This window comes from Melopsittacus undulatus, chromosome 2 (genome assembly GCF_012275295.1).
Source record: "Melopsittacus undulatus isolate bMelUnd1 chromosome 2, bMelUnd1.mat.Z, whole genome shotgun sequence".
NCBI lineage: Eukaryota > Metazoa > Chordata > Aves > Psittaciformes > Psittaculidae > Melopsittacus > Melopsittacus undulatus.
Window position 1 is genome coordinate 101,519,358 of NC_047528.1, and position 12,675 is coordinate 101,532,032.

A 12,675-nucleotide genomic window follows, 5' to 3' on the forward strand; every position below is an offset into this window, starting at 1 on the left:
CAGGTATAGGTTTGCTGTGCAGGAGGACCTTTCTATTTATGTTGACCCAATTACAAAATTGAGCCCTTAAGGAGGAAATGCTGTAAACTCTTGATCCTGGCACACCTGCACTGCCTTGGAAAGGTCTCCCTGTCTTGTGCTTCTAGAAAAGATGGCATGTACAGGCTGGGCTGGATGGCAAAGCGATCTCTGAATATCTGCTGCCAGTTTGATGTAGTTCGGTGTAGGTAATAGTACAACAAGCCCTCTGCACAATACCAAAACCAAGCAAATGTGTAGTCTGGGGAGGAAGGGGCACCTTTCTTACATGTGTTTCCTTGAGTGCCTTATGCTGAGGCAGGAGGGATAGGACTGTCAGCATGTCAGGCTTGCTCTGAATTTCATTCATCTGCTTTCCCTGGGCAAATAGAGGAGTCAACTGTGCAGAGATGAGCTTCTTGACAGTGTGGAGAATTAAACTCTCTGCTTGTATACAACAGGAAGGTAAACCAGTAGTTCATACAGGTATAGCATTACCCTTCAAGGTAGATTCATGTCTCTGGTGCTAGTGAAAGGTGCTGTGACAAGAATCCTGATGCTGCTCTTGCCTGCGAACACAGCAGGTCCACGTGAACAAGCAATCTTCCTTGCTCCTCCCATTGCATCCTCCTGCACCATGTACAGCTGAGAGATCTGAAAAGGGACACCCAGCTGCTGTCAAAAGGCTTGATGGAGATGAGGTAAACACTACCCACAAGTCTGGGATGTGTGCCTGGGATGCTGTGACTGTTGCTTTGTTGCAGCTGATGCTGGGGGCTGCTGGAGGTGAGTGTTACCACTGAATCTTGCATGTCCTGCACCAGGCTTGCTATGAAGCTGTTAAGATGTGGTATAGTTCTTGGGCTTTAGAATCATTGTTAGGGGGAGAGCCCAGGTGCTGGGTTTGTTCTGTCCAAAAGGTGAGGAATAGTAAGAGTTGACAGGGGCTACTGTTTCAGGAACAGCACTCACTGCTGTCCCTCTGGAATAGCACTGGTTGTGACAGCCCACCAAGGCATGGCAGGGTTACACTGAACCGTGCTGTGGCTGCATGCTTGTGTGAAACAGCCAGCAGTGCTCTCAGGGAAAGGGAAGGGCTATGACGTATCTTCTTTATCGGTGTGATCGTAGCCAAGTAACTGGGAAGGAAAGAGGGACTTTGGTTATGGCAGGGGCAAGAGACGGGAGCTCTGGACCCTATTCTCAGTGACTGTTCAGAGTCAACTGTGTCTTATACAACACACAAAAGGGTGCTTGTTTAACATTGCTCTCGAGGTGTTATGCAGCCTTTCTCTGTCAAACGTACTCACTGTGCGTGAATCAGTATTCCTTGAACACAGTGTCTAATTACATTAGTGACACAGAAAAGAGCAAGCAACATGCTGGGACCTGTCCTTGGAGCCCTGTGTTGCTTGGCCTGTCCTTGAAGACCTGCATTGCCTTGCTGTTGTTTCCACTGCATTTTTTCATTACCATGTTCTGTAGCTCACTCACAGATGGGAACATCTGAAAATCTAAATTTAATGACATATGGGTTAATGAATGCATGCATTAATTTAGACTGACCTTAAAATATCATTATCATTATCAAGCGTCACAGCTTGATCTTCCAACAGTGGGATCTAATCCTGACTTGTAATCAATTGAATAAGGCATCTCTTGTGAATTTTCATTCACAATGTAGCGCTGGCTTGTAAGATGAAGGACAGTATTACAATAAAAGCAGAGCAAAAGCTTTGGTGTTGTGCTGAGTTCTCTTTATTTTAGTCTGCTATGAACTTTACAGCCACCCATCTGTGAAATGCGGAATATCAGAAGTCCAGCATATTGTACTCAAGAGTGGGATAACTGCATGGCCCTGTGTAAGGTCAGTGGTTGAAGTTTTTCCAGGTACAGCAGAAACCATTGCCAAGCAGGTACCTGAGTGTTAGGTAGATATCAGAAGCCCTTCCTGATACCTTCCTGATATCTGTATCTATTCCTTTTAGCCCACTGAAAACAATGTTAAAAACCATTTGTCTTTCTCACTGTATGGTGTAGGATTAGCAGAAACTGCGGGGTCATGGAGTCCAATCTCCTTCTGTGTCATGTGGCTTATGATGGCGAATGTCTTCAGAGACCTCCTGAACCCTGCCCTGAAGGGGTTTAGATTTTCTACCTTTCATGACTTTGAATGAAAGGGTAACTCTACCCGCACTACTCTGAAAGTTATCAAGGCCCTGGCTAAATTTATTCATGCCTGTTTTCTGCCCAGACTTTCTTATATTAGCATTAACCCTTCAGTGCAGGGACTGTGTTGCCCTCTGAGCTGTGTGGCCTGGTGCACCTGCAGATTGTCATCCCTCACTTTGCTGGGGCGGTGTACTCAAACTGGGGGCTGCAGCTGTATGAGGGTCCAGGTGACGGGTGCCATGTTAGTGTTGCCAGTGGGGACAGCCACCTCCCTCCACCCTCGGGGGTGACCCATGGTGGGCCTGAAATGCGAGGAGGGTTTCATAGCACAAAACACAGTGCTAGAGAGCACTGCATAACACTGCATGAGTGTTAGTCAACCCATACGGCTGCGGGCAGAGGGGCCCCTTGCAAGGAGGTGCCCTCACTGGGCTGAGGGGCCCCTTGTACACTGGGAGGTTTATACCTTGGTCCTGTGCTGATGCTGCGGGTGGGGGTTTGGTGAGCTGAGAGTTGGAAATGGTTTATTTTTTTTCTAACAAGCAAGGGTACCTGCTTCCCCTTTACTACACCTAGGGGGGGTGAGTTAATGGCTCTCTGGTAACTGGTGGCAACACCACCAACCACGTTTATCGGGAGCCTTTCAGAAGAGATCAGTGCGTTTAACCAGCTGTTCAAATACCACTATCACTTCTATGGGGCCGGGCAGCACAGTCCTGCTGCCTGCACAGCCCTTGACCAGCTGCAGCAATGGCAGCTGGGGGCTGGTGTTATGCAGAAGGACCTGTGCCACATGGTGAGCCCCGTGTGGGCTCCAGGGCGAGTAACACAGCTTGTTGTGGGGCCTGCTAACCACGGGGGTGAAGCAGGGCAGCCTGTGAGGTGTTTGCTCCTCCATAGTGGTGACTGCTGTATGCCACCTTCCCCTGCAGCTCTGCTGAGGAGCCTGAGCCCTCCGATGGGTTTTGGTGGCCTTTTTCGAGAAAGTAATTCTTTTGGGGTGCTTTTCCTGGTGTGGGATTTTTTTTTTTTTTGGGGGGGGGGGTGTTTGGTTTTTTTCTTTCTTCTTTTCACATTCAGAGCTCTGAGAACAATGCTTGATGAATGCAGACTGGTGTCTCTTTGTACTTGCGGTACTGTCTTTATTAACAAAAGCTCAGTTTGACACTGATAGCTTTTGGTTTGATCAGATCGCTGTTCACCAGCCGGAGCATGAATAATACAACACAGAAACTGCCGGCAGCCGCTCTGCTCCCAAGTGCTCGGACACTGAAATGGCGGGGGGGGGGGGGGGGGGGCACACGCATACGCACACGCATACGCACACACATACGCATACCCATACGCATACACATACATACACATACACTTACACACACAAAGCGGGGCGCGGCGCTGGGGACCGTCTCCACGGCAACGGGGCGGCGGTGCCGCCTCTCGAGCACACTCCTGTTTGGCGCCGCCGCCTCGCCGCCTGCGGCAGGGCAAAGGTGCAGGCGGGGTTTGGTCCTCGGGGGCCACCATCGGCAGTGACCGTTGCTGCGGGAAGGTAAGCTGGGCTGGGCTGCTGCCATAGTAACGCCGCCGAGCGCACCGACGGGGCGGACCGAGCCTTCAGCGGGTGGTGGAGGTGGCTCATACCCCGGTCCGGGGTGGGAACAGCGGCGGGACACCGCCAGGCCGTAGTGTCGGGGGAGCAGGTAATGCCGGGGAGGCGAATGGCGGCTGCACTTGCCGGTTGGGCCCTGGCCGGCCCCGCCGTGGGAGACGCACACGGCCGGCCCTCATGCGTTACAGCCCAGCTAGGGGCTGCTTCGCCTGCTTGCTGGTGTCGGTGGTCATCACGGTGAGGCGCTGCCGAAGGTTGTCGGTCGCAGCAGAAGGCACCCGCACTGATACGCGGAGCCGGGTGCTTCTGGGCATTCCCCAGCAAAACGGAGTTGGATTCGGGTTTATGAATCTGTATAAACGTGTATCTTGTTACAAAGGGGCAAAATAACAAAATACCATCACTGTGTCCCTCTTGTAACTGTGCCTAGCCTGGGGCTGAATATACCCATGTAGAGGTGTTACTGAGCTTTGCAGAACAGTCACACACCCAGTTAGAATTGAAACAGTGAAAATGAAGACTTGAGATTTTCTGCATACTTTTGGTCCCTATTAAAACTGAAGCCCTTTAATCCTTACTTCATTAGAATCTAAACAGAATAGGATCTGATTCAGGATTTTCTGAAACAAAGTCATTAACTTGAAATTATCTCTTCAGCTGTGACTATGTTACAATAAAAGAGGCTGATTTTTATGCTGTTCCCCTTTATTTACATATCCTAAATATATTGAACAGTTCAGTATTTGTGTTGTCACTGAATGAACATGTTTTGTTAATGGCACAGTTCAGCTTTGTAGCTTTTGTGCCGACTGACCATCATGATGAAGTTAAAGAGAAATGGCTCTTTTGTGCTGAATATGTACTAGAGCAAGGTAATCTCCATTAGTACCCCAGGTACGTGTCCACCCAAGCCAAGGGGAAGGAAGGGGCATTTCCCAGCAAAAATTACGACCTGTTTGAACAAAATTTAAACTCAGAGAAATGTAGTGTGGTTAATTGAATGATGGTCGTGGCAAGTGGTGACTAAAAAGAAGGGAATTAGGAGCAAAATTTTCCAGATTTTCTTGAACAAAATGTAGATCAAAAAGAGAACAGTTTTGTAAAGTTTCTGTATGAAGTTTGCAACAGAAGTGCCCAGCTGAATTGCCATTTTTTCCCCTTTTAAACAAATCTTGGCTAAAGTTTGAGGTCCAAAAGAGCAGCACTCTTGACAAGCATGGAAGTTTTAAGAGGCAGAGCTGGTGTTTCTGAGAATAAATGAGAATTTAGGAGATGCTCATCAGAATTTAAAAGCTTGAAGGAATTTAAGCAGCATCATCTGGATGGAAGGATTTTTACAAAATGTATTACGAAATCTGAGGCAGGTTGGAAGTCCAGGTCTTGTCTGGAAGGGCAGGTTGTTAACACATGTAGAGCTGTCTTGCTGTTTCAATCCAGGGTCAGAGCTAACTCAAACATCTTGTATTGTGTTGCAATATGTTAATGCATATAACATGATCTTTTAGTATGTTGTACGTGACACAGATTTGTCCTACTAGAGAGACTTAGAAGTGACACCTTCCAGCCTACAGCAGAGAGTACAAAGAGAATAGGAAATTTTGAATAATCAATGTTTCCTTCGTTTGTGTTGTTTTTGTAAGCATTAATAAACAAGTTAGGAAAGAAATGAGTGGCTAAAGCTGTAAAAAGGGCGTCTGCACATCAGCTTTTAACCCTTTTGTGTATTAGATGGAGACATGCTTTCTGTTGAGTGAACCCCTGAGCCCAGGGGTTTCAGGCAGTCAGCCTGAGTACCAGCACTGAAGCAGTCCTTCAGGATCTGTTGGCAGCTATGTGCTATGCAGTCCAAAGATTGTTTAAAAGATTCAATCCTTATAGTGGCTCATCTCCTGTTTTGTCATGGTTGTGAATATATCCAGCCTGATTAACTGGCTAATGAGAATTTTCCATTGTTGTCTTCCTCATAAATTCAAACCAGAACTGAATCCTTTTGAAACAAGGGGAACACAAAATCACAAAATGGAATTTATAAACCTTTAGAATTAGTTTTCTCCGAATCAATTTTCCCAGTATTCTCAATTGGTGTCTGTGTAACTTTTCTTTACCTCTAATAATAGTGGAGCTGACAGGTTTGAAAGATAGCTGCTTGTAAATGTTCAGCCACTCTAGTATAAGTTTCTGGCAAGAGCACAATCAATGAATGTCTTGTCATTTTAATATGTCATTATGAGAAGCTTTTGGTAATTTGATCTATGGTAAGGCATAGCATGAATCTTCTAAGACTTGTGCATCTCACATTTTTGTAATGTGACTTTAAACAAGTTGAGACTTTGTTAAAGGAAAATGGTCCAGGCAGATATAAAACAACAATGTAAAACATACCTGGGAGCAGTGAAAGCTCTTAGTACTCTTAACTACGTTTGTACTTTTTATGTTTTATCAGACATAAAATACCAGTCTCTTTGTCCAAGCACAAGACTGACAGTTAAGACATCACAATTTCTAGTTTTACCTCTCAGATACTTACTGCAAGACATTGCGTTAAGTCATCTTGGTTTGCTTTGACTCAAGTCTTCCCCTAGTAGTTGGAGCTGGAAAGGCCAAAACCATTCATGTTTATAAACCATTAGTGATCCATAGTCCCAAGATTCTGTGGCATGATCTAGCATGGTTGTATTAATACTGCTCACAAGTTTGATATGAGTGCCATAAGAGATATTGATGTCCTATATTTGCATGTCACCAGGGTTTTAAAACAACTCTTTCCCACTTTCCTTTTTATAGTGTTACTCTAACACATCACCAAAATGAGTGAAAATGAAGACCAAGGAGATCCAACGAATATGGGTAATTTAACAGGAGGTGTAGAATATGAGGATGATTTTGAAAAAGACCTTGAATGGCTAATTAATGAAGAAGAAGAAGAAAACCTTGATGAAAGAGAGGTATTCGTTAAATTTAATGCTAAATTATATGCTAGTTATTTAGAATACAAAGTTGAGTAATGTTTGAAGTCATAAGCACAAAATTGAATATGGTTTGAAATGTGTAGGTACATTCACTAGATTTTGACAGAGAAAGTTATTTGGATTATAGTCAAAACCAGTTCAGTGAACTGGTTAGTTTGGTTATAATTGCTTTAAACCGGAAAATTCAGTATTCCTTGAAAAGAATATGCTTATTTCAGAAGTACTTTTGGATTCCTTTTCGTGTTTGTGCAACACACATTCTGTATTTGTGGTGTCACTGATCACTGTGCAAGTCATGCTTAGTTAAATTTTGTGCAGGGAGGACCTGCAAGAGGCTTGTTAATGCCAAAAAAGCTATTAGTTATGACATGCACTATTTGACAGCCTGTTTTAGAGTTAGGGTCATTAGCAGTGCTCTTCTCTCTCACTATTTCTTTTCTCTTTCTCTGGTTCTGTTCTTTGTTGGGAGAATAGTTGTTTGATTTTTGTTTTAGAATCCTGAAAAAAATGAAGAGGATACTGAAGCACAAATTGTTAGAGGTGCAGATAGCTTAGAGGAAGACAATGAGGAAATGGAAGAAAAGCCAGATCAGCTTTCAGAGGCAGATGTAAATGTGAAAGTGAGACCCTCCAATGAAGAAAGTTTTGAATCCAGATCTGATGTTAAACAGGGGGATGACGTATCTGATACTGATAGTGAAAGCTCTATCCAGGAATCCAAGCTGGAAAACCAGCAGGAACTGGATGAGGAAGAAGATGAAGAACTAAAGCGTTACATCTTGGAAAAGATTGAACAAGCCAACAAATTGCTGGAGAATCAGGCTCCCGTGGATCAGAACAGAGAACGGAAATTAAAATTTAAGGATAAGTTGGTGGATCTTGAAGTTCCTGCTCTAGAAGATGTTGAAATTTGTAAAACTGACTTTGCAAATGGAGATGATGTTTCAAATAGGCTGTCTCAGTTGTGTATTTCTAATGAAATGGGACAGGAAAGCACATCACTTTCATCACATGCTGACAAGAACAATGGAAAGAAGGATGGTAAAATCCTAGTGGAAAAAAGTGGGAAGTTTGAACTCTTAAGTTTACGTGATATTGAAAGCCAGGGCATTTTGCCCCCAGTAAGTGTTTCTTTTACTGATATTGAAACTCAACACATATCTCCAAAATCTTCACCCTGTAGTCCTCCTGGTGCTGCTTCTCAAATGAACAAAGTACCTCCGGAAGGACCAGGAGCACATGCTTTTTCTCCTGGTGGAGATGATAGTGTGTTTTTCCCAAAGCCTCCATCTAACCTGAAGCATCGTCCAAATTCTGCCATCAGTTCTGCAAAAGGTCTGGGAAAACGGAAGACTCCGCAGAGGGTGCAGTCTGCCAACATGCCTGTGAGAAGCTCCACTTACTGTCTTTCTCCCAGACAAAAAGAATTGCGGAAACAGTTAGAACAAAGGAAGGAAAAACTGAAGAAAGAGGTAAAGATACATACGCAATAAATAGATTACAGTGACTATCCTGTTTCCATGCTTCACAGAAACCACGTATTCAGGGCGTTTACCCCTTTTTTCCATTGTAAAAGAGGCAACAAGAATAATATTAACAAGATTATTGCTGTTATTATTGTTGCTGTTATTATTCTCTGGAGTTTGTAAGGAATCTATCAAAAGTCTTTTCCTTATATGAAAAGAAAAACCCAACTGAGTGGCATAGGATCATGTCTTGCTCACAAGAGAAATTAAGTATTTATTTACTACATCGGTCATAAATAGGCCTTCCGCTATATTGTACTTACTGCTTTTGCTTATTGACTCCCTTTCTATGTAGGTTCCATTTCAGGCCCACTGTTTACTGTGACATATCCCATGGTATCATCTCCACAGATTACACTGCAGTGCAGGAAGTTAACATTAACCAAAGTAATGCAGGTGCACATTTGGGTGCTCATGAAGTATGTAATAGGCAATTATCATTTGGGAGGGTGTTCAGTCATAAAATAAGATCTTCACAAGAGAATGACTGTGAGGACTACGAACAAAGAGCAGTGTGTTTAACGTGTGGAAGATAGAGCTGACTTCAAAAGCGATATGACTTTTGCCTGCATAAGATGCATGCAGGTGAAGTCATATTGACTAATAACTGGATACTTTTCTTCCTGTAAAGGTTTTGCATAGGTGAGTGTTGCAGTAAGTTTTCTCAATGAGTTTGTTGCAAAGTAGGGTTTTTCCCCTTTCTCTGTTAATTAATACTGCTTTTCCTTCTTGTTTGGTTTTACCTGGGCACTATAGAGAGGACAAAAAGAAGAAAATATTGCCAGTACTGAGGTTATTCTTCCTGTACCTATAAAGGGCAGTAATTAAAAAAAAAATTAGAAAATCAGATCAGTATCTTATGTATTGCTGGGAAAAGAACTCCACCTTTTTTAGATCTTTCTCAGCTCCTTATTCAGAAAAACATATTTAATAGAGCTAGCCTTTGACAACTGTAACAGGAACCTCAGAAATCTTTACCAAGTATTTTAAAATCTTAGATGTTTTTCTTCACTTTGCATTATGATGATACGGTTACTAAATAGTAGTTTGCTATGCATGTTGCTCTGTAAAAAGAGCATGAAGCAGCTACCATTTTTCTGTGCTTTCTGAAGTGCAGTCTGAAAACCTTTCTCCTCCTTGTAGGTACTTGTAATTGGCTAAAATGTGATTAATAATAATAATAAAAAAAACTTCTCAGTTTTGTAAAAATCTGTTTATTTTGTAAACTTGAAAAAGTGTTAAGCTATTAATACTCTGTAAGTAAATACATTACAATGTCATGTCCAGAAAAAGCCCCATATTTGTAAGGTCTGTAGTCCATATGTAGTTGAATGTCCTTTAGGGTTTAGTGTACCCACCTGTCAAGACTGGGAGCCACATTCATTTTCAAAATGCATCAGTTGAAACTGATTTTAAGCCAATCAGAGTTATTGGACAGGTTTAACTTTTAAAGCCTTCACCTACTGCTATTGAGAGATGTCTGTGTGTTGAGATGCATCATGGAAATGGAGGTAATCACAAAAGAGTTAGTATCTGAATGTAACATGAACCACAGAAGTGGTCAAACTCTTTTCTTCCTAGAAGTAGTATCAATTATGATGCAATCTTTGATTATTCCAGTTTCATCAGTACTTTTGTGTCTCTCATATAATTCAGGTGGCTTATTTATTGTCTATGAAGGCCTTTGAAGATTGGTTTTTTTAAAAACTAAGTTTATTCACTCTTGATTCCATTTAAGGAAGAAGAAAAGAAAAGGGAACAAGAAGAACAGAAGAGAAGAGATAACGAGATGGTTTTTAAAGCTTGGTTACAGAAGAAGAAAGAACAAGTGCAAGAAGAAAAGCGGATTCGTCGTGCAAAGGAGCTAGAAGACTTGAACAGCAGAGTAAGATCTCACTAAAATAAAACTGGGAGCTGTAGTGCTCTCGTTAAATAGGAAAACCAGATTCTAAGCCTTAGACTCTGTTCTTAGCTAAGCATATGCAAATATACAGTGATAGGAAATGGTTTTATTACATTGATTTGGTGAAGAGCTAGATTGACTTGCATATTTAGGATTTTTCTGCTTGGCAGAGTGGCTTGCATTGTAGAAGCTGCATATATGAATTCCATAGCTATAAAATGACAGGAGACAGATACTCCTTTTTATTGGGAAAATGACTTGATTGACCTCTGCAGTGAACAACCAGCCAGAAAACCCTTTGAAGTGCATTCCTTACCGTGTTGGCAAGCAGTTAATGCACATGACCTGACCAAAGCCTGAAGATGCTGTGTTCTAAAGTTCTACTGCCTTGCAGCAGTGGGCCTGAAAAGCTGAATACAGTATTTTTTTAAAACATACAGCTTTGAATGCTTGCTCATGTGTATATTCCATGCCAGATTAGCATATGATTTAGTTTGGTTCTAAAGTATGTTTTGTGGGTGGGAGACACCAGCAGAGTTCAAAAAATTGTTATAATGTGATTATAATCATTTAATGATAAGCCTTGTGTCTATATGTCTTTTTCTTTTTTTTTTTTTAACAGGAGAAGGACAGGAATCCAGAAGAAGCCTTCAAGTTATGGCTTAAAAAAAAGCACCAAGAGCACATGAAAGAAAAACAGTTAGAAATGTTGAGGCGCCAAGCTGAGGGAATTGCCTTTTTTCCGAGAACAGAGGAATGCAACAGAGCCTTTAAAGAGTGAGTAGGGTCATTCCTAGGGAATAGTATTTGTAAGTTTTGTAGTCTATCAGCCTAAAAGCATAATTATTTTATTGTACATGTTTACTGCTGAAGTCCTCATTGTTTTGGTTTGGGGCTTTTTTTATGGATATGCCCTCATAAACTTAAACCTCAGCAAAAATACATCAGTTTCTAGATGTTGTTTGTTCAGTGTTGTGAAATTACTTGTCAGAGCCTGAGCTAAAATAGTGAATTACTTCTGCTGAAAAAGGGAGATACTTCTCCCCTGCCTGTCAGGCTTAGGTTGATTCAGCTCATTAAGCAAGCAGAAAGATAATCCAACAGTGTTTTTCCTCCCTCAAGTTTGTGAGTTGAATTAGCTCAACAACAGGGGGGAGGCAAAGGTCGGTGCAGAAGCTGGAGAATGGGATGGAGAAATAGTACTTTTAGACTGGCTCAGCCACGCCATCCGTGTTTATCCTCCAGGGCAGGGTGACTCTAGTTACGTGGGGGCAAGTCTCCTTCAAATGGATGACATAAAACTTTGAATTGCAACTGTCAGTATTTCTACACCTCTTTCTCTCTCCCCAGATGGCTAAAAAGAAAGAGAGAAGAAAAACGAGCAGAAGAACTAGCTGCTAAAGAGAGAGTGAGGCAGCTCAGACTAGAAGCCAGAAGAGCAAAACAGCTGCAGAACATCCACTGTATTAATTCAGAGCCAAAAACTTTTCGCTTCACAAATCATTACAGTTGAAAGTTTGATGTAAGCACAGAATTCTTGGTGGCAATCTTTTAATTTTTATGGCTTGAGTTTTTGTTCTTTACAGCTACTTTTTGTGGTGTGTTTAAAGCTTCAAACAAGTTTAAAAATTACCTTCACTAACAACAATTTTACTACCTATTTGTAATTTTGTTGAAGAAGCCTGCTTTTATATGTAACTAACTCAGGGATTTTATTGGTTTGACCAAGTCTTAATGAGATCGATAGATGAGGGTGGCAAATACACATTCCTGTCATTAAAAGGCACTTTATACTCAACTCCACCATGAATTCCTGGATGCAGGCTATTATGTAAAATGTTGACTTTTTGCTGGATTAATGTTGCTGTTTGCTGCTGCTTGAGATGAAGACTGTACAAGGTGTTACGCTGTTGGAAAATGCTGCTTCTTGTACCACTTTCTATTGAGCTGTTGACCAGTTAATTCCAACTGGAAGACTGTTTTATTTTAGCTTAGGGAAAGTGGCCATTGAAGGCTAACACATGTGACTGTGCAACAGTCTTTGAAACTTATTTCTGAGTCATAGTAATTTTCTATCCCATTAAATTAAGTGGTTGTGTGAATTATGACCTTTACCAGTATCAAGGTAGCTGGATTATTTGTATATGTGTCCATGTTTGCTAAATTAATTATAATAAATTATACCACCTTACCCAGCTCAATTGTGAACTCTTCTCAGAGAGTGCTGAGGTCAATCATGAAATCATGAAGTTAATGGAAGATGAGGAGCACCTTTCCAACACATTTCATGATCTGTCATTGTTCTTCCACTTTTGCACACTTAAGTTTTTTTCTGGAAGTTTTGTAACAGGAAGTAGTGTAGTAGATGGCAAAGCAAATTTGCCATGAGTATTTTTCTCTTGCATTCTGGAGATAGTTGCAGGCATATTGAGAGAGTACTGATGTTTGACCAGATGGCACTGTGGTGCAGCTTTTGCT

The 12,675-nt window shown here is 41.9% G+C and overlaps 1 protein-coding gene across 3 annotated transcripts; it reads left to right on the forward strand.

Moving 5' to 3' along the window:
• Window positions 1-738: 738 nt before the first annotated feature.
• Window positions 739-12,392, forward strand: CCDC181 (coiled-coil domain containing 181). 3 transcript variants are annotated; one of them, XM_031051338.2, is made up of 6 exons: window positions 739-804; window positions 6,584-6,744; window positions 7,263-8,240; window positions 10,033-10,179; window positions 10,820-10,974; window positions 11,548-12,392. In XM_031051338.2, the coding sequence occupies exons 2-6, from the start codon at window positions 6,607-6,609 to the stop codon at window positions 11,708-11,710; spliced, it is 1,581 nt and encodes a 526-aa protein (XP_030907198.2). In that variant the 5' UTR covers window positions 739-804; window positions 6,584-6,606; the 3' UTR covers window positions 11,711-12,392. The 3 variants fall into 3 exon arrangements, with proteins under 3 accessions (XP_030907198.2, XP_005151660.2, XP_030907197.2); XM_005151603.3 differs by lacking the exon at window positions 739-804 and adding an exon at window positions 3,630-3,739; XM_031051337.2 differs by lacking the exon at window positions 739-804 and adding an exon at window positions 3,756-3,890.
• The last annotated feature ends 283 nt before the right edge of the window (window positions 12,393-12,675 follow it).

Coding starts and splice junctions, on each gene's coding strand:
- CCDC181 (XM_031051338.2), top strand. CDS start 6,607: ATGAGTGAAAATGAAGACCAAGGAGATCCAACGAATATGGGTAATTTA. Junction 8,241..10,032: donor AGGAAAAACTGAAGAAAGAG/GTAAAGATACAT, acceptor ATTCCATTTAAG/GAAGAAGAAAAGAAAAGGGA. Junction 10,975..11,547: donor TGCAACAGAGCCTTTAAAGA/GTGAGTAGGGTC, acceptor CTCTCTCCCCAG/ATGGCTAAAAAGAAAGAGAG.